The 25221-nt window shown below is 37.0% G+C and overlaps 2 protein-coding genes and 2 pseudogenes across 4 annotated transcripts; all 4 read right to left on the bottom strand.

Moving 5' to 3' along the window:
- Nucleotides 1-1216: 1216 nt before the first annotated feature.
- Nucleotides 1217-10922, bottom strand: LOC104771540 (myosin-6-like; annotated as a pseudogene). Its single transcript, XR_015592359.1, has 39 exons — nucleotides 10665-10922; nucleotides 10170-10298; nucleotides 9948-10091; nucleotides 9720-9865; nucleotides 9463-9619; nucleotides 9103-9161; nucleotides 8857-9016; nucleotides 8589-8738; nucleotides 8356-8492; nucleotides 8106-8252; nucleotides 7883-7984; nucleotides 7479-7536; nucleotides 7280-7381; nucleotides 7116-7153; nucleotides 6836-6962; nucleotides 6557-6724; nucleotides 6336-6467; nucleotides 6132-6241; nucleotides 5990-6050; nucleotides 5740-5917; nucleotides 5429-5634; nucleotides 5149-5268; nucleotides 4923-5021; nucleotides 4590-4802; nucleotides 4301-4440; nucleotides 4084-4198; nucleotides 3947-3991; nucleotides 3793-3855; nucleotides 3534-3704; nucleotides 3166-3318; nucleotides 2865-3065; nucleotides 2640-2768; nucleotides 2480-2550; nucleotides 2298-2394; nucleotides 2156-2212; nucleotides 1926-1982; nucleotides 1752-1832; nucleotides 1560-1642; nucleotides 1217-1426 (listed from the first exon to the last, which is right to left on the bottom strand). The product of XR_015592359.1 is annotated as a myosin-6-like (transcript).
- A 1332-nt stretch (nucleotides 10923-12254) lies between these two features.
- Nucleotides 12255-15458, bottom strand: LOC104771541 (uncharacterized). Of its 2 annotated transcripts, none has more exons than XR_015592360.1 (12): nucleotides 15049-15426; nucleotides 14884-14973; nucleotides 14700-14777; nucleotides 14363-14437; nucleotides 14206-14258; nucleotides 13914-14064; nucleotides 13694-13804; nucleotides 13166-13292; nucleotides 12954-13054; nucleotides 12735-12830; nucleotides 12580-12632; nucleotides 12255-12464 (listed from the first exon to the last, which is right to left on the bottom strand). XR_015592360.1 is itself a non-coding variant. In XM_010496076.3 (12 exons), the coding sequence occupies exons 1-12, from the start codon at nucleotides 15094-15096 to the stop codon at nucleotides 12372-12374; spliced, it is 1107 nt and encodes a 368-aa protein (XP_010494378.1). In that variant the 5' UTR covers nucleotides 15097-15458; the 3' UTR covers nucleotides 12255-12371. The 2 variants fall into 2 exon arrangements, 1 of the variants encoding a protein (XP_010494378.1); XM_010496076.3 differs by having other exon boundaries at nucleotides 12735-12861; nucleotides 15049-15458.
- A 1232-nt stretch (nucleotides 15459-16690) lies between these two features.
- On the bottom strand, nucleotides 16691-17830 carry LOC104771543 (putative F-box protein At3g19560 pseudogene; annotated as a pseudogene).
- A 421-nt stretch (nucleotides 17831-18251) lies between these two features.
- On the bottom strand, nucleotides 18252-20945 carry LOC104771544 (proteasome subunit alpha type-6-B). Its single transcript, XM_010496080.3, has 9 exons — nucleotides 20569-20945; nucleotides 20385-20479; nucleotides 20178-20259; nucleotides 19984-20080; nucleotides 19808-19866; nucleotides 19607-19689; nucleotides 19103-19198; nucleotides 18814-18873; nucleotides 18252-18675 (listed from the first exon to the last, which is right to left on the bottom strand). Exons 1-9 carry the CDS (start codon nucleotides 20642-20644, stop codon nucleotides 18583-18585), a joined length of 741 nt encoding a protein of 246 aa, XP_010494382.1. The 5' UTR covers nucleotides 20645-20945; the 3' UTR covers nucleotides 18252-18582.
- Between the last annotated feature and the right edge of the window lie 4276 nt (nucleotides 20946-25221).

Genomic DNA, 25221 nt, shown 5'->3' on the forward strand with positions numbered 1-25221 from the left:
TGTTTTGAAAGATACTAGCCAAAACAAAAACAAAAAATCATCATTGAAAAATATTAAGGATGTTTCGACCTTTCGTTGGAGGTCCCGCCTCTCTCCGGTTCGTCCTTTACAAAAAACCTTCAATTGGGACCATCCCTCGCCTTACCGCACCCGCTTCTTGAAATTTTCAGTCTGAGAAAGAAAGAATTTATTGAGCTTCTAAGCTCACAAAACTGACCACAAATCATATTTTTGACCAAGCTCAAAACTCGATTTTCTCTTCCGCTTCCATCGCCTCCCCCGATTTCTAGACTCCTTGGCCAGTTGCGTAGCCTAAATCTTACTTGAGCTCTCGAGAGTCTTTTTGTTCTCCCATAACATGTTAATATGTCAAACTCATATATTTACACTTGCGAGTCGCTCTTTGAAAGTTGAAAGTTGGCAACAAGCCAACAACCCATCCCAAAACTGTCGTTTAATTTGTCTTTTAACGGTTTGTCTATTGTCTTTTAATTTGTCTATTGTCTTTTAATTTGTCTTTGCTGATGCTTATTCTTTTTTTTTTTTTTTTTTTTTTTTTGACAACAATAAAATTGACTCAAAACAGCCAATTCGAAGGAACATTGTTAACGTAGGTAACTTGTTGCGGAAGCTTGCGAACTCGCCGTGCTAAATTATCCGCTTTACCATTCTGTGCGCGTGGGACGTAAACTAGGTTGAAGGCAACGAACTCCTCCTTATCTGCCTGAATGTCCTCCAAATAAGGTAGAAAAGCTGGCCACTCTGTTGGCGAAGACACCATCTTCACTAAATCCGAGCAGTCGGTGAGAAAGATTACAGATTGATTATCCGCCCCAATCATGCATCGCATAGCCCAAATAAGGGCCTCGACCTCGGCATGAAGAGGAGTAAGGCTGCGTCGAAGGAGTAATGCTTATTCATTCCAACTAAAAACTATACCAAAAAGAAATTGAGAAGAAAAAACAAATGAAGCATCATATGTTCCAAAAAAAACCACTTAATGAATCATATAATGGAGCCTGTACTGTTCTTAAAACTTTGTACAACAAACAAAGGGATCTTCAACTTTTCAACATATAATATGGTCACTCTAAAAACCTTTATAAAAAAAAAACGGAAAACTTGAGGTCAAAAATAATAAATGAATGAATAGTTGAGAATTACAGAAAACATCCAAAACAAAGAGGAATTTACACCTTTTCCCATCTTCTTTTCCTTTTGGTTCAGGAAGGCCCCTCCCTCTTCCACCTCAAACTAAAAAATATCACAGAGGAAGAGCTTTTTCAGAATCTGAGCTTCTCAACTTTCAAGAACTTAGTGCAAGAATACAAAGGCTGGATTCTCAAGAAGTTCTTCTGCTGGTTTAATTCCTACAAAGTCCTTCTCTTCCATCGAACTTGAGATATCATCGATTGAGAAAGGAATGCTGCAAAATTAACAGTTACCAAAACAAATTGAAGTTAGCTGTAAAGGATGGATCTTGGATCATTATAAATCCCAAACCTTAAAACTTGTTAGAAGTGTATGTTTTCTTTGCATATCAAAAGACATAGTCTTACCTGGAATCATCATCCAACAAGAATGAATCACTATCTGCATCATTGGATTCCTCTGTCATGAGTGCACGCATACTCGATATAACCTGCGATATATTTTGATTTTTGTTCAGCATCTCTACAAAGGTTCCAAACTGAACAAGAAAATTGATAATTTTAATTTCAGGTTGGAAGTCAAAGAAAAGTTTTAGGTACTTCTTGTGAGACGCTTCGGGTGTTATAGCTATCATCCCAGTATAAGGTGCAAATACGGTAAAGCTGCTGGACACTAAGGACCTGTAAAAATATGAAAGAAAAAAAGAAGAGAATGTTAGGCAATTAGATTGACCATCAAGTGTGTTTCTAGAAACTTGAAACTTAGAGCCTTACCGGGCAAAGATCGTTTGCTATTTCATCGTATGAGATTCTGTATTTCTGGTGGATAACCTGCAGGCAAAAAAAGAAGAAGAATAAAGTAATGTTATTGTAGTTTAAAGGATCAATGATTATCAAGAAACAACTAAATTTTCCTATATGGACCAACCTGAGTTCAACTGAAAACTGTCGCTACGCTAACTAGTCTATGGATTATTAACATGAATGTAGGAAGTATAACATACCAAGAACCCAACGGCTTGTCTGATATGTTTCAGTTCTTCCCAAGACGGCCCAGCATACTGCCAAGTCACCGAAAAGAAGAATAATTTTAATAGGAGGATCTCAAAAGTATTTTAGTAAGAAATGATGACTAAGAAATTTTACTTCTTTGGCTTGACAACACCATAGCTCTAGTTCGGCAAGCCCGGATTTTACAAATTCACCATTGCTAAATGTACAGCACTCTTTACGCAGAAGGAGGCTGTAAGTTACCAGAAAAAGCCATGTAAGTCAGGACACAAAGTGCATAGTTTTGTAATAAATACGTCAACCAGAATTAAACTTACCTGTTGAAAAGTTGTACGTTGATGAAAGAGAAAGTTTGAGAGTATATCTTCTGGATGAGAACTAAAGGAACCTGAACATGTCATGTAAAATATGAGAATCCATGTATTGGAGTGAGAACACACAGTACAATGCCAATGTAAACACTATAATTTCCCTTACATGATTTTCTTTCAATGTGACAAGAAGCGAATTGAGACCGTCGATAATGCTTTGCCAGTGAACTGCAGGAGAATCTTTTCCAAAGGACCTACCAGATCTTAGCATACCTCCTTTAGAAGATCTCGGTGCCTGAAGTTTTCATTTAGAAAAACAAATCTATCATCAAAAGGGAGGGGCAAAAAAAAAGCATCAGAACATTATGATACAAAGAATCCAGCAACAAACCTGAATGCATAGAGAAAGTAAAATTGATAACTCTTTCTTCAAGTTATCCCTAACCATCCCAAACATTTTCTCAACATAGGCTGCAAGCTGTTGCTTGAAAAGCAGAGCAGGGTACTTGGCCTCCACTGGTCGGACCACTGCAAGAGCAGCAGCTTCTGCTGCTGCAGCAAGGTTGCCTGAAGCGGGTGACGAGCGGAAGCTCTGGTGAACAAGACAGGGAGAGAAGATCGTTAAGAGTGATATCATAAGCAAAAGTTAAACCGAAAAGTCATATTAACTCAAGAAAAATTGTAATACAAACCATGGCCATCCTTCCAAACAAAGAAGTTGAAGCTGGTGGCTTCTTGCTTTGTGTTCCTCCGCTGCCCCCGGTTTTAAGACTTTTTTGAAGCAAAAATAGTAGTGCCGATGTGGTTGTCAACCAATACGCCAAGTGACTATTGTCATCCTCATTCTGAAAATATCATCAGAAAGGTGAAACTTCCAAGTTTAAGTAATCTTGATCATGATCTTGCATAATCAATATTTCAGATAAGCAAATGACAAAGCCACACTACAGACAAAGTTCTTAAGACATTTCAAAGAAATTTAGATCTTGGACAGACCAATATCCCATCATGTGTGTAAATCCTACACTGAAACAATGTAAAGAAATGCATTCTCAATTACCTCGATTGCAGAACCAATCATCTGAATCAGACGATCAAACACATTAGTCTTCTCAGATTCGAAACACTTCCAGTGAAGTAGACACTTGTATATCGTAAATGCAGCCACAGGTTTTCCATTACTGAAACCGATGTTGTCTTTTACACAGTCAATGAGAGCATCAACATTCATCTGCAGTGACAATACAAATCAAGTTAGCAGAATTAGTTACTAACAGCTTTGTGAAGATATATAACTATGAAGTAATTGGACAACATACAATTTGACGTTCTGCAGCAGATTTAACAGGCTTGCCATCAACTGGTGTTGTAAACTCGGCTTCCTAGAAAATAGACTTCACAGATCAATAAACTATTGGAAAAAAAACATGATGAGAAACAAGTGACCGAGATAGCTGGTTGGAGGAACTATACATTGAACTCGGTTTCCAAGTTTGTTTGGTGGCCATTTTCCAGATTCTACAAACAGAATGAAGACAAAGTTAACATCTAATGGCTGGTGAGAAGGTAGCTCAACGAATACATTCGAGAGTTGCAGAGAAACTTTCTACCTTAATAGGTACAGTTGGAGGATGTCCTAGGTTTGTCCTCACAGGAGTGCTTAAGATTGTTTGCTGATGCATAATTTTCTTCTCAGCTTCCATGTCTAATATTTTCTCTTCAAGCCTGCAGATGAAACATCAGACATAATTCGAACAAGGCAAGTAAGGAATCACCCCCAAGAGTTCCCAACAATGCTCCGGGAGATTAGACTATTACAAAGGATACCTTTGCATTGCAGTCGTCAACTTCACTAGTTTAGATTCAGCCTCCAATGCTTGCTTTAGTCTATCCTGGCTAATCTTGGTGGTCTCTTGAAGTTTTTTCTCTGTCTCATCGATCTTCATTTCCAGTGAACTCACCATACCCTGTATAAGACGAGCAATTCAGACAAAAAGACATCGTTTTTCAGCAGAGTTTGTAATTTGGAGAGATCTGTGTAATTAGTGTTCTCAAATATTGCATATTTTGGCTCTTCGCCAGTAAGTACGCTACAACTTTAAAAAGTTTCACAAACCTTCAGCTTTTCATTTTCATTTGTGATCTTGTCCATTAATTCCTGATCAACCACAGGAATCTCCTTAATAATTGGGGCAATCTCGGCAACTTTCTTGGCAGCTTCACGTTCTTTAATAAGCAATGCCTCAGTTTCTTTGCACTTAAGTTGCAATTCCTCCAAAGAAGACTGCGCTTTTGCACTTTCTTGTTTTTTGGCCTCTTCCAGGTCAGTCTGCAACGTTGAAAGAGGATGCAAAAAATCTCAACAAACTTCATAAAATGCAAGAAACTCAAAGAAATTAGGGGTAGATTTGCCAAAAACAAAATCTGGTTCTTCAAACAGCAATCTCACCCTAATCCGTTTCTCTAACTGCAATCTCCAAGTCAGGTCTTCAACTTGCTTCTCTAGCTTGTTCTTGGCTTCTTGAAGTGCTCCAGTTTCTCGAGCAGCCTATGTGTAAAATTCAAATTAGAAAAAAAGGTCAGTTAATTTCATGCAAAACTATATCTCCGCAAGTGAGCCTCTGAGACAAAAGACCATGGAACAACACTAGACACAGAAAGAAACCACATCTCACCATCTTAAGCTTTCGAAGTTCTCCACGAGCAACCTTTGATCTCCATGCACATTGGGTCGTGATAGCTGCTTTCTTTAGTTTTCTGTAATGTAGTCGAGCCAAGTATCCACGACACCAAGTCTATAATAACATTAAACATTACCACGATCAGAATATGACAGAGAGAACAACTGTTTCGTCGTCGTGTATGAAACAACCAATCTCATTATGAACATTGGTGTTCTCTGACGAGTTGACCTTCTAATAGTACCACACGTCTGCGATGTTGATTTAGTTGTACCTGAATTATTATTGCAGCTTTGGTCTGCCTTCTGTAAGATAGTTCTTTCCGGGCAACCATACCACGCATACCAGCTTGAACCGAAACAGCAGCAGAAAATAGCTCTGTGTAAGCCTTTCTAGCCAGAAACCTACGCAAGTCTCTCTGGATTGTTAAAGCAGCTGCTTCCCTGCGCATGCCTTCATATATACTTCTAGCGAGATAACCTGACAAAAAGAGAGATACATAGGTTTGACACAAGTCAGTCAAGAATTTAAATTAAAGGAAAATGACTAAGAATAATAGACATGTTCGGCAGAACATTGAAATACCTCTGCAAACTGACTGAATTTGTTTAGCAGAATTACGCAGAACGATGAAACTCTTTTTAGCAAGATATGACCGAACTTTTCTCTGAATTATGCTTGCTGATCTTCCCAAGACCTCAGTCCTTCGGGTATCCAAGTCTGCCATTTGTCCAGCCCTAAGAAAAACTTTTGTCTTGCCAATCTACACAAGTAAAATGTCAGTGCTCCAATCTATGTAGCTTATACAATGAAAAAACCTTGAGGAGGCAATTACCTGGTATCCTTCGAGTTCCACTTTGTCCAGAAGCTTCTTGCATGCAGCAGGGTCATCAGAGCTGTTATAAAAGGAATCAGTTAAGACATGTCAACGTACTGTATCACTCACCAAATGGAACTCCTAAGAGGGAACATCTTACTTCTTTACCAAGACTTCTGGAGCAAGAATACCAAATCTGGCCAAGAATTCGTCAAAATGTTTCCTAGTAGGATAGCCAGCACAACTAATCCTGATTGCCTCCATCACTCCCTAAAGTCATGAACACAAACAATATCCTTCTTTCAGAAATAGAAATTTTCACGAGAAACTGAACTACAAAATCGAAAGAGAATGTCATTCGTACCCCACAACGTAATTGCTGTAAAATGTTTTCGTTCTCAAAGATGCCAGGCTTCAGAAGGTTATTTGGTTTTATACAACGAATATAGTGTGGCTCCGTGGTATTGAGAATCTCGAGCAATGAGACCAGTTGTTGCTGAAAAGAAGCACAAAATGGAATTAAGTGACCAAATTATTTTAATAAACTATGTAAAGTCAAAATTGGAAACCAAAGGTCAGACTCACCTTGAAACGGGTACCTATAGATGAGAATTTTGATTGTTTGGAATCATCAGACGCTGGTGGGAACAAACTTGCTACAAAGGAACAACTAGAAGAATTTAACAATGCTTGATGCTCGGCAATTACGTAATCTTTGTTCTTGTCCAGGAAAAGTTCTGTCTGATAAGTGACCTGGAACAATACCCAATGGTTGTTAGACCATATAACTATGGAACAATTACTGAAATTTCTTGGAACATTTTTTCACAATCATGTGAACCAATGAAAGCAACGGCTGCTCACATCACCAGCATAATGGCAAATGGTGAAGTCGCTACGAGCTAATTTTGGCTTGGTAAAGCGCTTGTGGTTTTTAAATGTCTGGTATAGCTTCTGCGCAAAAGTTTCATGAGTTGACCTTGGAAACATGCTGCACGGCAAAAGTCTCACTTCAGCTATATTGCTCAGAAAGAAAACCAAAATTGAGAAAGCAAACTGAAAGCACAGTAATTAACGGGCATAAATCTTAGATTGTAGAATAAATGAAAGAGTTCAGAATCAATAGCTTGGGTTTCATACTCACCAAGCTTCATCTAGCAGAGCAATAATACCTCCAGGTTTCTGAACACAAAAATAAGAAACAAACACCAAGAATGAGCATACAGAAAGGCTTGGACGCTTTAATGCTTTAAGAGTATCGCAAGACTATTCTGAATAAGCTAAATATACAGAAAGGTATCATCAAACCTTTTCTATTAGGTCTAAAATATCTTGATTGTCTACGAACTCTATATAGCTCCAGTTGATCTCTTCCTTCTTATATTCCTCTTGCTCCATTTTAAAGACATGCTGCACGGAAAGAAGTGTCACATCTCAGAACAATAGGCACTACAGAATTTAGAAAAGACAAATAATTGAAAAGTGTAAGAGTTTCTTCTAATCAAACCTGATTAAAATGCTGTTGAAGTTTTTCATTGGTCAAATTAATGCAAAATTGCTCAAAACTGTAATGAAACTTGAGATTGTAAGTATTAGGCCAAAGAAACAACAAGAAACAGTCATGAATAATTCTTTATCAAAAATGTTTCATCAGCTGCATTCTATATTGACATATATATATGTCTACATATCTAACAGTACTCTCCTTACAAAACAAACTTAGTCGGATAACCTCACAAGCTCACAATTTGATAGGCTGTAAGAAAATCTGAATCGTCCATGTTAAAAACAAGCACTAGCTTGACTATCAAACTGATCAGACCCATATATTATGGCGAAGTATTAGAGTTCAATCCACTAAAGGAACCCATCTAACCAATTATGAAAACAACAAGCATACCACTTAAGCACCTGTTTGTCTTGAAACTCTCGAATCCATAAATATCAAGAACACCAATCAAATACTTTGAATCAGGATCTTGACCAATTGAGCTATTTATCTTGTCAACAAGCCTGCAAGACCATAAAGGATTAGTATATAAAATGATGACAAAGCACCTTTGAGGCGTTTTCCTTCAAATAAGGAGAAACAGCTACTGAATATCTTCATCAGGGATAGAATCATGAAACCCACCAGTCAAACAATCTTGAGTACATGACTTTAGCCAAAGCATCTCTACTAAGAGTAGCAGCTTCTGGATCAAGAGTTTTAGTGATAGTTTCATCACGAGTTACCATGATACGCTTGCACAGAGAATCCTCAAGTGCTTTTTCATCACAGCTGGAAAGGAAGACGATATAAACAAGGAAACCTACTTCAGTCCCAAAATAGAAGAAAACAAAAGAAAACCAACATTTTCGCTCTACTAGTCGAGGCATTTTACCTGAGAAGCTCAGCTGCAGTCCTCAGATGAAACAAGGATTTATCATCTTTGGGAATCGATGAATCAATCTCTGCTCCCTTAGCAAATTCAACATTCCCGAGATGTAGAATAGCCGCCACGACGCTGAAAATAGCATCCTGAAACAAGATATCAGTAAAGTATAGAATCTGTTTACAGAGACAAATATAGCAGCTTTGGCTAAAATCTAACTGATGGAGATCTGTGATGAGTACCTGCTCCTCGGTACTGATCCCGACGACATCCATAGCCCGTCTTGTGGCATGATATTCCTCTGCATCATTTATACTATCCAACTCTAGACATTTAGACTGATTGAGATAGTGGTATGTCTTTGGTTTATCCAGCTTGAATTTCTTCACATCCTGATAGTAGAAATACATCATTTCAGAAAACAAGATATGCGTTCATATGCCAAACAAGGCTCAGATACTCGACAAGTTATCCAGTGTTACATACTCCGAAGTAAATTACAAAACTTACTTCTTCTGGAGCAGCACAAATCATGTAGAAACAGTGATAGTTTCTTTCAGGATCAGAGACCTGACAAACACGTGATCTTTCCAACAAATACGTTCTTATGGCAGCTCCTGATATCCGTCCCTTTTCGTCAAACTGAATCTCCACGAACTTACCAAAACGACTATAAAGTACACAAATAAAAATTTAAAAACACGTAAAGTGGCAGGGAAAATCTTAACTAATAGAGAAATGAGGAAACTATGTTACCTGGAATTATTGTTCCTGACAGTCTTTGCATTTCCAAACGCTTCTAAAACAGGATTCGACTGAATAAAAGACACAATTAAGAAGCTTATAAGAAACAAGTCAAAGCAAGAAAAGAAAAGAACAACATCATTTGCATAAAGAAGTGAGCATATAGACTATTAAGTTTTCCTTAATATGGATGACTACTAACTAGCATTAGTTTTTTTGAAGTTTTAGTTATTTGTTCACTCTACAGATGCTCATGAACAGGGAAAATGAATATTTGACTATCCTCTGAAGTCGTTAAGTTTCAGTTATTTGTTCACTAATCTAGAAAACAGGATTTGACTAAATGAAAGTATAGATGATGCTTTTTTTCACCTCCAAGACTTTCTGTTCAACACTTCTTCCCTCAGAAGCAGCTCTACCTCCCATGTAAGCAAGATATCTCATAAGCAACTTTGTGCTTTCAGTTTTACCAGCACCACTTTCTCCACTAACCAGAATAGATTGACTTACTCCGTCATTAATCATCTGTCTGCATTAGACCGAAGCGAGAAAACAAGCAATTTTACATATCAGGATCAACAACAACAACAAAAAACAAAACGCTCTGCCAGTGTGCATTAAAAAAAAACCTATATGCAGCATCTGCGACGGCAAATGGATGTGGACTAAGCTCCCCTAAGGCAGCTCCTTTATATTGAGCCATCATATGGCTACTATATAGATGCGGAAGTCTTCTAAATGGATTAACAGCAATCAGTATGCTTCCTGTATAAGTCTGGAAGTAAATAAAAGTTTTAGTCCACACATATCTAGAGTGCATATATATACTCTAAACCAAATAGGAGGGATTAACTCACATAAATCTCATTTATATCATATCTTGAATGCAAATTCTGTAAAACTCCAGGTTCATGCAAATAAGCAAGTCTTGTCATGTCGTCCACTCCAGATGCTGGCGCTTCCACATCTTTAGGATAAGCATTAGAGATTTTCGTAACAACCTGATTTTTCCGAAAATAGGAAAATCAAAAACTGCTTTGACAAAAGTTTTCTTGTGATTCTAAAAGAAGCACACGTACATGTTTCCCTGACGTGCAGAGAACTTTGATCTCTTCACCATTAACTTCGACAACTTCACCATCAATCCATGCTTCATCAGGATCCTCTACCCACACAAACGACCCAACTGAAGGATTGAAATTAGCAACCTGTAGAAAAACAAAAGGGGGTGTCAAATTCATTTCACTACTTCCACAGAGTACTTATCTCAGCTTAAAAGAAGAACTAAAGAATAGCTTCTTTTACGGCAATCACAACTCGGTACATTTACATTGCCACTATATTAGACTATAATAACCCAGTCATACGAAATGGCGAAAAATCAAAAATATAGCTTATGAAACGAAGATTCAGACAAGATTTAGACCAAATCGTCAAACCAAAGTCGTAGTCTGAAGTCAAATCTCAAAGACAGCACAAAGACATGATCCAGAAATTTAGATGATCCAAATTAATTCATTTCCCCCAAATTAAAACTGGATTTAATCAATAAAAAAAAATGAAGTTAATATTACCATTTCGTTTACGCAGATCAGGAGACTTGTGGATCTAGAATGAACCAAAACGAGCTGTATGAACTGCTTAAAGAAACCTTCAGAGAGAAGAAGTTGAAAGAAACTGAGATTTGGTGTGGAGAAGAAGACACAACAAAACTTTGCAAATCTAAAACGCGTTTGTTTCTCTGTAAAAAAAAAAAAAAAAAAAAAAAAAAAAAAAAATTTCCCCCCGAATAGTTTTTGAGTATAATTAATTTTTCTTTTCTTTTTTTTTGGCCTTTTTCGTGCCTCCCTCCTTTGTTCCACCTTCTTCTGTGGGGGATGATTTGGTCTGAATTTGTAAATTTACTTAAACAGCATAAATTTTACAATTAAGACATTGATTAAGACATATATTATATTCCTAAAGTACCCTTTGATTTTGCATAATCACGGAGCTAGGTTTCCTTCCGACACGCTAAACCAGTTTTGTCCGCTCGCGATATATATTTTTTGGGAAAATATCAATTTTTTTTTTTATTTATAAAGAAAACTATCAGTATTTTAATCCATTCTTCTTAATTGTATAAAGATCTTACCATAGTTATTATACACCGAAATTCAACAAGATCTTATCAGTTTATGTAAATGCCAAACGTTTTAGAATCTAAAGAGTCTAATAAGTAATAATCAATAAATTGTTTAGTTTATGTAAATATAAAATAATATTTGTTCATTTTAAATTAAATATCGTTTCAAAAAATAAAATCTTTTGTCATTCTGTATCTTTCAATTATAGCTTTTTTTTTAAAATTATTTGTTATTCCTATTTTTTTAATATATCAAGCAGTGTTCAAGATAGTCGCATAGGCGCCGCCTAGACTCTAGACGCTCAACAGACGCCTAGACGACCGTTTAAACCACCTATAATTACATAATATTATTTTAATATATATTTTTAATTTTTGACTACATATATTTAAAGGTTTAATTATAAACGTTCATATGCTATTAATCTAAATTAAATAAATGTATTTTTCTAATTTTTGTATATGATTTATGATTTATTATTTTTAACATATATTTTTACATAAATTTATATATAATTTTAAATATATAAATATAATATTATATGTTATAAACGCTCAAGCTCCGATTAGGCGTTCTAGACTTTAGGTTCTACGTCATTGTCATACCTACATATCACTTAGTGCTTTCTTGAACACTAGTATCAAGCAATAAAAAAACTGATACACTATATATTAATATAACGAAAGATTGTTTTATCTTATTTTTAAAGTATCGATTAATGAAACTGATATCGTATATTAATGAAAGTAAAAATAAAACTTTAATTGTTTTCTTTTAGTATATGTGAAACTATCCTGTACTTATTTTTATTTTATTTATTTTTTTTTGTCAACAAAAAGAACCAGCTCAGATTATTCTGTACTTATTTTTATTTTAATAATAATTAAACTAGACATTCGTAATTTCTTATTGCTATATATCTTACCATTTAGGCATTTACACCTAATATGATTGAATTATTTCTTTTCCATCGGTACTTTATTCACATGGTACACGTAATGTAAGACGGTGTCACACAAACGAGAATCTGACTTGGCATTTCCCGCAACATATAATCTTTTATTTTTATTTCATTTTCATACAAAATAAAATACAGACGCAATTTAAAGACCTTGGGGTCTATTGAGTTGAGACGTCAAGAAGACAAAAGACAAGTTACGGTGGTGTTGCCAAGAACGTTGCAAGGTTTGGATCAGTACGAAACGGAAGAGTAGTTCGAGCTCCTAAACCTCTGCAGCAGCAAGCAGCCTACAACAAATCTCAAACGCAAATCCTTCAATCACAATTCCTATCAAAACGCGTGTGGCGCTAGCTTTTTAAAAATCGCGTCGGAATAAAAGAAAAGAAGAAGAACCAAACTTACGACTCGAGATGCAAATGTCAACATTTTGTCTGTAGCCATTTCAGTACACAAACCTGTAAGTAAAAAAAAAAAGGAACGTGAAGGAAGATTGTAGTCGGTTCACGCCCGGTTCAATGCATTTAGTGAACACTTGGTTTAGTAGTGAAGCGTATTACCATAGAGCAAAGCTCCGGTAAACGCATCTCCAGCACCAGTTGTGTCTATAAGCTCCGATGAAGGTATTTTCTCAGCTGTTACTATAACCAATCTCCCTGTAACATTCCCTGCCAGTCTAGTCACTAGCTGAATATGGTAAAAGAAATGAAGATATATATTCATTAAGAAAAAAAGTGGAACTTGTTAGAAAATTATGGATCTTTAAAACGTTTATTTACCGATGAATTGCAGACCGGTAACACACTCGTATAGTCTGTGCTTTGCTTCAGTGACTCGTGTAATTCATCTATGTCTCTCTCTTCTTCTGAACCTGAAACCTCTGTAGATACCACCAATGGCCATTTATGGTGAACATAAGTGATCCGAAGTAAAAAAAAAAAAAACTGTGATCATAGGATAATTACAAATAGGGAAATCGAGAATAACAAACCATTGGAACATCTCTCGAGCATCACACAACCGTGTTCCCCCAAAGTCATGATCACAAATTTTAGCTTTGGTAATCTAATGAGCATAGAGAGAAGTGCACTGGGAGATGATGGTGACTCTGTCCAATCCTGTTTTTCCAATCAACTATTAAGGTTTATATACACCAAGTGTGACACAATTTGATGCAAGAAATGTGTAACTAGAGTTACAAACCAACACATTTTCGGAGTTTAAGGTGTCAGAAAAGAGTAAATGAGCCATCTAGTTCAGCTTAAACTACACCATAGGTTCATTTCAACTCATAAGTTATAGATTCCATATATTTCAGCTTTTTAGAAACTTTTGTCACTCTTTATAACCACAGATTCCAAATTTTATGGTATCATACTAACTGATTTCACTAACTGTCAATACAAGAAACTCGTATACCAATTTGCTTGAATATGATGCTCTATTAGTCACATCACAACCTATATATATGAATCAATAGATCCGTTAGATTACAGATACGTTCCGAGAACACTCTCACCTGAGGGAAGTTAGTAGAGCAAATGGCGTAATCAGCTAAGTTAAGGAGCTCCTCTAGCCCTGCCCTTCTTTTCTCTGCATTGATTAAGATGGATATATCCTTGCTATGTGCCTGACACAAGAAAATAATCTCTTACTACAAGTTTCAAGAATAAAATGATGTGGTATGCTTGAATGAACTAGGTAAACCGTTCAAGTACGTACGAGAGCAAAACACACACCTTTTGCGCAAGAAGCAATTCGGCTTCACGGGACCTTCCATTTACATAAAGAACTCTTACTCCATCAAGCACAGATAAAAGGAGAGATTCAGTAAGGTCGTCTGGGAGCAAAGGAGGATATCCTGGAGTGTATATACACGTACGCGTATTCCTATAAATTTTGTTATATGAAACTTCAAAACTCGATAGAACATCATGCTTTTTTGTTCTATATATCAACATTATATGACTAGCAAAATGGAAAATTCAAAACTAGATCAGAGAACACACAACAAAAGTTATGTTTACCCACGTTTGGTTATCTACAATGACGTAATTAAAATGAGAAGCTCCATCTTTAGCATTCTGAGATAAAGGTAAACAAAAAGAGCTGTGTGTTTTATTATATCATCTTACATTGAATTGATATTACATTGTATCAAAAAAGAAACTCTGTATCATAATCTTACCAAACAAAACGAAGTATCCACACCGCTAGATTCGAGTTCTTCAACCATATAGCGGCCTTGAGAATCATCAGCAACCTAAAACCATATCCAAAATTTCCTTGTGAAAACACACAAACTCTGTTATCTAACAATAACTTGTTCTTTGGTTAGTCTTGGTGGTTCAAGTCCAAAGGCTACATTTTTTTTTAAGTTTCTAACTATAATTTTCACCTACTAAAGTGTAAGAACTACAATTTTGACTTTCCTATGACCTTTCTCGCCACTACATTAACAACAAGACAAATATCCAAAACAGTACCAAAGACTTGAACGCAGAAGAGAAATTGTAAAAAGAAACCTTAGCTAAGATTCGACAAGGCAAACCCAAACGAGCAACACAAGTTAAAGAGTTGCCAGTGTTTCCTCCTCCTTGGACCTGCAAATATAAAAACACATAGAAACTAAAAAATCTCTCCAGAACTACAAAATTATATAAAGTCAACGCAGAATCAACAACATTAGCCAAAGCGAGCGTTATGGACCTTGGAGCTCGTGCACCGGATCTTCTGATCGGGATTTGGGAAAGACGATACTGTGACTAAGTAATCAAGACAGAGTTGACCACAACCAAGCTGCAATTTGCAGACAAATCTAATTCAGTTTTCTGTTTTTAATCAGTTCATGAGAATAAGAAGAGAGATACGTACGACGATTGGTTGGTGGCCCGGGATTGTTTCGTCGGAGAAAGATGACATGATCGGAGCTCCGCTCCGGCTATGGAGTTGGTGGAAATTCGAAGTGGTGGTAGAGAGGGAGAGATGTTTAGATTGCTAATTTATAGGGGGGACCAAGCTTTGGTTTGATTAGACCGTTAACTCTCAGTCGTATTAGCAGAATTTAAACCGGGAGTTCGTTCTCAGTGTAGTTTCCGTACAGCTTCTTTTGGTATTTCATGGAACTTACTTACCCCATAGGCCATAGGCATCATGGTATTGGTGGGAATATAAATCGGATAATAGAAAGACCAAACATGATCAAAGTAGAGAGACCACAACCACCACACAGTTCATTAGTTGAGAGAACGTAAATTATGGGTTTCGATATATTACTATAAAGAATTAAAAAAAAAAAAAAGACCAAAGACCCAAAAACAATTTTCAAATAGGATGCTTTTTCGTTTTTACTTTTGTTTATCGCTTTATCTTGATAATGATAATGAATGGTTAGTGGTTACATCATTTTTTTTTTCTTCACAATTTTAAGTTTTAGGAACGTGATTATGCTATTTTCTCTTAGTATTCACAGTAATTAATGATGAAACCAAGCATTGGTTAAAGTTCCGTCTCATTCATCAGCTCAAGGCTATGAAATGAATTAAGAGCAGCAAGCAGAGGAATATATTTGTACTAGAACTTGTAGAACACTCCACTACAATTTGTACAGACCTAAAGAGGTCAATGTTTGAGATCGTGACAATTATTTACACTTTTTATGTCTCTGATTGGTTAGGTCTAAGTACTTTTGAGAGTCCACCACGTCAATGGATACCTGCGAGGCTGCGACGATGGAACTAACTTGCTAATGGAAATTAAAAGAGCATCTCTTAGGTAACAGTAATTTATTTTTCAAAAAAATCTGTTTTAGACCAATATCTCCTAGATTTTGAGCCACTTTGGTTGTCAGTTGTCACCAATATTGTTGTGATTGCAGGGAAAAGCGGTGGTTCTGTTTTGAGTTGGCCAAGTAGACTTAAAACTAGCTGCTCCCTTTTTAATTTAGTTAACATGTGGAGGAATTGAGTATCCTACACAGCCGCATCTTATACTATAATTCATTTGGGCCCAAGAAAAGAAGTCGACCCCCTACTTTTTGTAAACCTTTACACACGAAACTGCAGTCTAGATTCTGATGATAACTACTACTAATAAACTATATATACTACCGCTGTCAAAAACTAGCCTTCTTTTACTTTACTCCCAGTAAAAAACCAACGTAGATAGAAGAAAAAGAAAAAAAAATCAATTCAAGAAATGATGGGTCTTGAGTCTTAACGTCTTTTTCTTGATCCTTATACAGTATCACATGTAACATGTCAGATAGTATTTGGCTTTATATAATGCGATGCAGCATCACAAAGAGAACACCGGATGGGTGAAATTGTCAAAATCAAAACTACAAAGGAGAAAATCCAATACCAACTACAACGGATCCATAAGTACCTAATTTTAGTTTCTGATCAAAAGAACTTGACGGAAGAAAAAACAAAACAAAAATGAATGACAAAAGGGATCATATGCAAGAAACAGATAAGGTATTGTAAATAGTACTAATGGACTAGTATAAGGACTCTCATCTTTTCCTTTTGCCACCTGCAGGTACTGGACCTTTATGGATCTGCACCGAACTTGGAACATAAGAGCACATAAGTGGGGGATGATTGGATTCCCCGAGAACCATTTCTTTGTAGCATCCATCCTCTCGAATCACGTAAGCTACGTTCTTGTTTCTTTTTTCTTTGTCTCTAACACAAACAACCACGGCTTTCCTCTCTTCGTCGATAACGAAGAAACTACAACGTTCAAGTGCAATATTACTTATTGGATTCAAGATGCTTTCATCTTTTACTGCCAAGAACTTCCTCCACGACACTGTGTTGGGCTCGATCTTAGTTGTAATCCATATCTCCAACTCATATGTATATCTGCGCTTAAGTAGCACTGCAAGTTGCTCTTCTCTAACAGAAGATAGAGTCACAATATCGTTGAAAGCATAGTCGTCAAACGGCAGATGAAGATGAGGTCCAAATCTCTCTCTTGTGAAATCAAAACAGACTAACCCATATTTTTTCTCCCCAAAACTTTGCCGAGCAACAAAGTAAGTATTTCCTTTCAAAGACACGCTGCGTTGATGAGACTCTATATCGCAATCATTAAAGACATCAAGAGCCCTCCATGAATTAGACTTAAAACTGTAGATTTCACAATCATTTATTCGGTTGTTAGTAATCTGTTCGTAACGAAACCAAAACCACAAGATTTTGTGGCTGTTGCTGTTGCTGTTGTCATATCCAATAGCAAACTTATCTAATATGTGGAATTTTCTTCTAGCTAGAATCCACCTGACTTGCCCCAAGTACGGGTTCCATGCCACAAGCCTTGGCATGAACTTGGTGACGCCGTCACACTCAAAGACTTCAGATATCTCGACTTGGTTAGGTAACTTACCTATCTTCTTTATACAACATGTATCTTCGTGGTTAAAGATTCCATGGAGATTGACGCCAATTAGAGAAACCCTAGAATCATAAAACATGATCAACAAAAACTCTTTGGCTGCTTTATCAGATGGGTACCTCTTTGTAAAGCTCTTATCCTTGGATAAACCATTCCATCCTTTGCAAGCAGATCTCACCGCTGGTAGAGACGTTATGGGAACTCTAGAGAGTATCTCCTCTATCAAATCCCGAGAAAGATCAATAATCATCGTCATTATTGTTGTCAAAAAGAAATCATGGTTTTTAATTTGCCATATCTATTTTTTTTTTTTTTAAATATATAGACAGATATAATGTGTAAGTCGTAACAAAGAGATTTGCTTATTTGGTTCTATCTAATTGTAACTAACAAAGAAATTATTATGGGTTTTAATTTCCCGTATCTTATTTGGTCCTATCTGTTTTTATTTTTCCCGAAAATACCTTTCCATGAGATTATATTTTTAAAAGTACACCTTTTTATTATTTTTCGGAAAAATACACTTCTAACTTCTTAGCAAGTGAAATGGCCAAATTATATACTTTGGTTCTATATGTTTCTTTAATTTACATTTTAGATAAGAATTATTAAGGGTTGACTAATTTAAACCTGATTTATGAAATCAACTATACGTTTGAGAGTTTTCCTGCGTAATCTATCTAATAATTCTTATAATTGAGATTAAAATCACCAATTACAAAGAAGTGAGGAATTGACCAATGGTAATGAAATGATCAGCCTCTCATCCAGTTTTTGTAATCGCAGTTCTTGATCATATTCATATCTACGGCGAATCTACAAGTTGTTGATCGGTACATCACTTTCAGAGTTCTCCAAATTACTCTTTCCTTTTTCTTGTTCTTTTTGAAAGATTCTCAGTCTATGTAATGTGCGTGTTGTTCCGTGTATAGTCGTGAATCTTGAAGATTTGAAGCAAAAGAAAGAGATGCATAGTAAGACTGATTCAATGTTTACATCGAAAAGTGATCAGTCGCGTTCACTAATGGCCGTCAAATGCTCCTCAATCTCCTCCGTTTCCAGGGAGCGGAAGATAGGGTTATCAGCTCTCACAACTCCCACCTGCCAAAACCAAAAACAATGTCCAGGAAAGGAATTTACATTAATTTAACAAGCTTTAACAAAGATTCGTTGATATGATGTAAAATACAACTTTCTCGCAAACATAAAATACAAGAAAGGAGTACAAGAGATTGATACCTCAATCTCAGTTGCCTTGAAGTCTTCTTGAAGAACAGATTGCAGAGCGGATATGGCAGTCTACAAAAGTAGGATAACTCAATGTCAGAACAGAAATAATGAGCTAAGTTATTTTTCTCAGAATCTTAGTTCCTAATAAATCTTTTAAAAAGTGAATGCAAATATCAAATATGAAACATAGCAAAGGAAGCACCGATAGACAAAAATGGTATTAAATGCTTTTTGAAAGTTGTTTCCTATATGCAAACTCTAAAGGAGGAAACAAGGAAGAGGATCGGCAGTGACTTACCTGCACTGTTTCATCATATGTGAAGGCAGGGTTTTCTTTCATTTTCTTCTCCAAGAAATTGATAGCTTCTTGCTCTTTCACACCAGCACTAGTTGCCTGCATCATATGTTTGCTTATTAGTTGAGACTCTTATTTCCATGCAACAATAACATCTGACATTGTAGCCTTCCTAAGATCGTGGATACATGGTCCAGAAGGTACATATTTACCATCTATGTCAATAGGTGCTCAATGGGTTGTTTCACCTACATAGTGAACCAATAACAACAACCAAAAAAACAAATCCCCTAGCTCTCAACAAACAGATTAAATTATGTAAGGAAACAATAAGACAAACATTGAGAGCTTTTCTCAGTACAATCTCTGGTTAGATACGATTAATAGAAAACCTAAATTTTTAAAAGAAGCAAGTGCAAGATAGCAGTAAATGCAGTAGCCTAGATATCAATATGTGTGTACGATGAGAGGAAGCAGAGGCCATCATAACAAGTAGAGTGGTATCACCTTGTGACCGTAAAAATGTCCAGCTGGGTCACACTTGTAAAGCAGGGGTCCTCTCTCTTCATCAATACCAAGAACCATGGCAACTTCAGAAAGACAAAAACCAAAAATGAGCCTTTGTCTTCAATTCAATATAACTAGCAAGACAATACACAAATCAAATATATAGACATGCAATAGGTAAGGAAGTGAATGCAAACTTGCCTACTCCAAGAGGTCTCATGTACGCATGTTGAGTGTAGACCTGTGACTTGTCGGCAATCCTGTCCGCAAAAATTAGTAAACTTCCTCAGTTACATACTTTCACAAGCGTAGAGGAAGATGAAAGTTACAGCTTAAATCCACAAAAAACTAACTAAAAGAAAACAAATGAAGTATACCATTTAGCAAGAATGTCGGCAGGCATCTCGTATCCATATTGAAACCTAAACTCAGCCGCCTCATTTCTTGCTTGTGTCACCAATGACCTTGAATCAGCTGGATCATTCCATTAAAAGGTTACAGATTTTAGATAAACACAAGCTTTGTAGAAATATTGAAAGCTAATGTTTTGGAGCGGAGATATAAAACAAACCTGTAATGCCAGTAGCTAACAATCCAAGGTACTTGGTTACAGGGAAAAGGTGAGATACACTTGACTGATCTAAAAGCTTGTCCTGTACAATTGCAAAATCGAAACTTTAACTGATAAAAAGAGACAAAATCTCGAATTTATTGGATCTACGAGCTAAATAAAGACGCAAGCTTTGAGTAACAAAAGGGGGGGGGGGGGGGAACTCACTGGAACTTTCTTCTGGGTAACAACGCAAACTGAATCTTTTCCACGAACACCGATCGATGTGATTCCAGCTGCTTTCACGGCTTTGAATGCATACTCTACAGAGTTCGAAACCAGTGATATCAGTTTTTTTTTCTTTCTAAGGCTTCTAACGAAAAAGGTCGAAGAGGAGTTTGGATTTACTTACCGACTTGGAAGAGACGACCTTCTGGAGAGAAGATTGTGATGTGACGATCGTAGCCAGCGCCGCTTCCTCTACTCATTTTTTTTTTTTTCTCAATGAAGAAGATTCAATTACCCAAAAACCCTTTTTTACAAAAACGGAAGTTCGAATTTTGTTTTTTCTCTGTTCTGTGATCGATCTAATTAATAGAGACGAGAGAATAGAAGAAGGCTTTGTCTTCAAGACAGGAAAAAGATTGCCGGAGCTGAAAGTCAATTTCTTAAACTACCCTCGAAAGTAACATTAATTACAAGTTTTGATACTCTTTTTGTTTTTTTCTTTCTAAAGTACTCCTTTTATTTTGGTATGGATTTTACGTGAAAGTGTAACTCCGGGATCGTAATCGTATAGTGAATTTGGATAATGATTTAATTGTATTCGAAATCACTTTTTTTTTAAAGAGTATTCAATTTTTCTCTCATGTTTTTGGCTACAGGAAATCTCTTCTTCGAAAATACGGTTGGGTTTTCCTTCTAGTGGAGAAACCAATTGGGTTTGATTAACCACACTTGAACTTGAGCCATTATATTAGTCCATGAGATTAATATTGGGCTTTAGATTATGAGACACTATATAAAGACTCTTAACCTAATTATTGGCATAAGGAAAAATAGAGAGAAGAAAGTTGATTTTCGGATCTAGGGAAGAAGAGAAAAACAGAATTTCTAGGGTTTGGTGTTTTGCACGTTTGGACATTCAAACAAGCTCCGATCTGGCTGATTTTTGGAGAGTAGCTTCATGACTCAGTGTTCTACATATTTGACGGTGGAGATCTTGTTTCAACGGTTGGTTTGTGAGAAATCTGAGTTTTAGCGTGACTGGTCGTGTCTGGAATTTTCAGATTTTTCTGCAACATCTGTCTTGAGTGTTTGTAAGATCCAACGGTGAATTCTTCTCGGTTTGAGCTGAAATTTTGCAGAGTTGTTCCTGACCTGTTTATCTAGGATTTGTACGGTGGAGATCTGAATAGGTTGCCGGAATCTTAGTGAATCTAGAGTCGTTTGGAACTGCATATTTTTAGCCTTTTGTGTTCTCTCTCTTGTGTTGTTTTCTTATTGAGATTGCTACTTGTAGCCTTAGTCTCTGGAGAGGACGTGGTTGTACTCAAATACATTGGTGATAGTGGAATTTTGAGTGGACTACGGTCCTGTGGTTTTTACTCCTCGCATTGGGGAGGTTTTCCACGTATAATTCTGTGTCTTATTTATTTTACGCTCTACCAAGTTTATTATATTTTCCTCACAAGTTCACATAAGTTAGGGTGAAACTTTATTCCGCTGCGCAACTGTGCGTTGTTTCCCCAACAAAGTGGTATCAGAGCTTTGGTTTAATAACTTTGGTTATTAGTTACTTTTGTGAACGATGGAAAATATGGGTAGAATGATAAGCTTGAATGGTTCTAATTATCATCTATGGAAAGGCAAGATGGAAGATTTGCTTTTCGTGAAGGAATTTCATGTTCCTGTCTTTGAGGAGAAGAAACCTGAAGATAAGACTGATGATCAGTGGAAATTGCAGCATCGCCAAGTGTGTGGTTTGATAAGGCAATGGGTAGATGATAATTTGTTGAATCATATTGAAAATGAGACAAATGCTCGTTCTTTGTGGTTGAAGCTGGAGCAACTGTTTGCTCGAAAGACTGGGAATAATAAGATGTACATGATCAAGAAGTTGATTGAGTTGAGGTATCAGGAGGGAACTCCGATGACTGATCACTTAAATGTGTTTCAGGGGCTGCTTAATAAACTTTTTGATATGGGAGTCAAGTTTGAGGATGAGATTCACGGTTTGTGGCTTCTTGGTACATTACCAGATTCTTGGGAGGTGTTTAGGATGTCTCTTTGTAACTCCGCGTCGAATGGTGCTATTTCGATGGATGTAGTGAAGAACAGTGTCTTGAATAAGGAAGCTAGAAGACAGTCTAATGCTAGTTCCTCGCGTTCAGATGTGTTGGTTACTGAGTCAAGGGGGAGGAGCACAATTAGAGAGCCCAAGAATGATAAGAACAGGAGCAGGAGCAAATCTAATAAATTTGCTAATATGGAGTGTCACTACTGTCACAAGAAAGGACACTTGAAGAAAGATTGCTGGAAGTTGAAAAGAGATAACAAGCAGCAAGGAAAGCAAGAAGAAGTAGATCGAGTGACAATCACTGACGATCAGTTTCTCATTCTTCTTGAGAATGTTGCCATCAATGTATGTCAGGACACCAGCTGGGTGATTGATAGTGGAGCTACTACTCATGCTACATCCCAACGGGATTTGTATTCTACCTATACTTCGGGTAGTTATGGTTCTGTGAAGATGGGAAATGATGGTTTAGCTCAGGTTGTTGGCATTGGTGATATTTGCTTGGAGACTAGTCTTGGGACTAGACTTATGCTTAAGGATGTTAAGCATGTCCCAGATCTTCGGATGAATTTGATATCTACGGGAAGACTTGATGATGAAGGTTTCTACAGTTTACACGGTGGTGGTAAATGGAAGCTTTCACATGGTTCTATGGTTGTGGCTCGAGGTGAGAAGCTTTCATCTTTCTACTTGATGCATGCTAAGGTCTCCAAAGATAATGTTAATGCTTTGGAGGATGATGTCATGGAGTTGTGGCATAAGAGACTCGGTCACATAAGTGAGAAAGGATTGTCTGTGTTGTCTAAGAAGGAGGTTATTCCAACTATCTCCGGTTCACACTTGAAGAAGTGTGCACATTGTTTGAGGGGTAAACAACACAGAGTCTCTTTCAAGTCTTCTGCGCCTTCTAGAAAACCTCAAGTACTTGATTTGGTGCATTCAGATGTATGTGGTCCAATGAAGACAAAATCTCTTGGTGGTGCATCATATTTTGTCACTTTCATTGATGATCATTCAAGGAAGTTGTGGGTTTTTACTATGAAGACGAAAGATCAGGTTCTGGGATACTTTAAGCATTTTGTGGCATTGGTTGAGAGACAGACAGGAAAGAAGTTGAAGTGTATCCGCAGTGATAATGGTGGAGAGTATTCTGGACCATTTGATGCTTATTGCAAAGAACATGGTATTAGGCATCAGTTCACGCCACCTAAGACTCCACAGTTGAATGGGTTGGCTGAAAGAATGAACAGGACAATTGTCGAGAGAGTTAGATGTTTGATTTCACAATCAGGTTTGGCACAGACTTTCTGGGGTGAGGCTTTGAGCTCAGTTATTCACGTGTTGAATTTATCACCAAATGCTCCATTGGAGGGTGATATTCCAGAAAGGGTTTGGACTGGTAAGGATGTTTCTTATGGTCATTTGAGGGTCTTTGGGTGTAAGGCATTTGTTCATATTCCCAAAGATGAGAGGTCGAAGCTTGAGATGAAGTCGCGACAATGTGTGTTCATTGGTTATGGTCAGGATGAGTTTGGGTACAGATTTTATGATCCCGTTGAGAAAAAGCTCATTAGGAGCAGAGATGTTGTGTTCATGGAAGATCAAACGATAAAGGACATTGAAAAGTCCGGAAAACCAGCTCAGAGTAATGAGAGTTTGATTGATTTAGAGGTTATTCCTTCTACATCGGTCCACGGTCAGGTTGAGGGTGAGGTTCATGTTGATACACCTGGTGCAGATGCTTCCGCACATGATGATGGTACTGGTGATCATGGTGACGATCATGGTGAGACACCAACTACCGAGAATCCACCTATTGTTAGAAGATCTGAGAGTGGTCTTATACCGTCGACTAGGTATAATCCTGGTGAGTATGTGTTACTTACTGATGGGGGAGAACCTGAAAGCTATAGTGAAGCTTTGGAAGATGAACACAAGGAGAAATGGCATGATGCCATGGGTGACGAGATGGATTCTTTTGAAGAGAACCATACTCTTGAGTTGGTGAAGTTGCCTAAAGGTAAAAAGGCTTTGCTTAATAAGTGGGTGTATAAGATTAAGCATGATGAGACCAGTTTGTCACCTCGATACAAGGCTAGGTTGGTTGTGAAAGGATACGGCCAAAAGAAAGGAGTTGATTTTGATGAAATATTTTCTCCTGTTGTGAAGATGTCATCCATTCGGGTTGTACTTGGATTGGCAGCAAGTCTTGATCTAGAGGTTGAGCAAATGGATGTAAAAACTGCTTTTCTTCATGGTGATTTGGAGGAAGAGATTTACATGGTACAACCGGAAGGCTTTGTGAAAAAGGGTGAAGAGGATTTAGTTTGCCGTTTGAAGAAAAGCCTTTATGGATTGAAGCAGGCACCAAGGCAGTGGTACATGAAGTTCAAGTCTGTTATGGGGGAGCATGGTTATAAAGAGACTACTTCTGATCAGTGTGTGTTTGTGCAGAGGTTTGGTGATGATGATTTTATCATCTTGCTGTTGTATGTTGATGACATGTTGATTGTGGGCAAGAACTTGAGCAGAATTGAGGAGCTGAAGAAGCAGCTTAGCAAGTCCTTTGCCATGAAAGATTTGGGTCCAGCGAAACAGATTCTTGGTATGAGAATTGTTAGAGACAGAGGTAAGAAGCTGATTCACTTGTCTCAAGAGAAGTACATTGAGAAAGTACTTAAAAGGTTTCACATGGATAAGTCTAAAGCTGTTGTTACTCCTCTTCCAACAGACTTTAGATTGAGCAAACAACATAGTCCAAAAACA

This window comes from Camelina sativa, chromosome 20 (assembly GCF_030686135.1).
Source record: "Camelina sativa cultivar CO46 ecotype springtype chromosome 20, ASM3068613v1".
Lineage (NCBI taxonomy): Eukaryota > Viridiplantae > Streptophyta > Magnoliopsida > Brassicales > Brassicaceae > Camelina > Camelina sativa.

Bases quoted from the DNA above. Each gene is read 5' to 3' on its own strand.
- LOC104771541 (XM_010496076.3), bottom strand. From the start codon at position 15,096: ATGTCATCTTTCTCCGACGAAACAATCCCGGGCCACCAACCAATCGTC. The intron at 14,065-14,205 runs GTGGGTAAACAT...CAAAATTTATAG, and splicing joins GTCATTGTAGATAACCAAAC to GAATACGCGTACGTGTATAT. The intron at 12,862-12,953 runs GTAAATAAACGT...TACCATATTCAG, and splicing joins TACCGGTCTGCAATTCATCG to CTAGTGACTAGACTGGCAGG.
- LOC104771544 (XM_010496080.3), bottom strand. From the start codon at position 20,644: ATGAGTAGAGGAAGCGGCGCTGGCTACGATCGTCACATCACAATCTTC. The intron at 19,690-19,807 runs GCAAGTTTGCAT...GTCTTTCTGAAG, and splicing joins CATGAGACCTCTTGGAGTAG to TTGCCATGGTTCTTGGTATT. The intron at 18,676-18,813 runs GTATCAATCTCT...TGGTTTTGGCAG, and splicing joins TCAAGGCAACTGAGATTGAG to GTGGGAGTTGTGAGAGCTGA.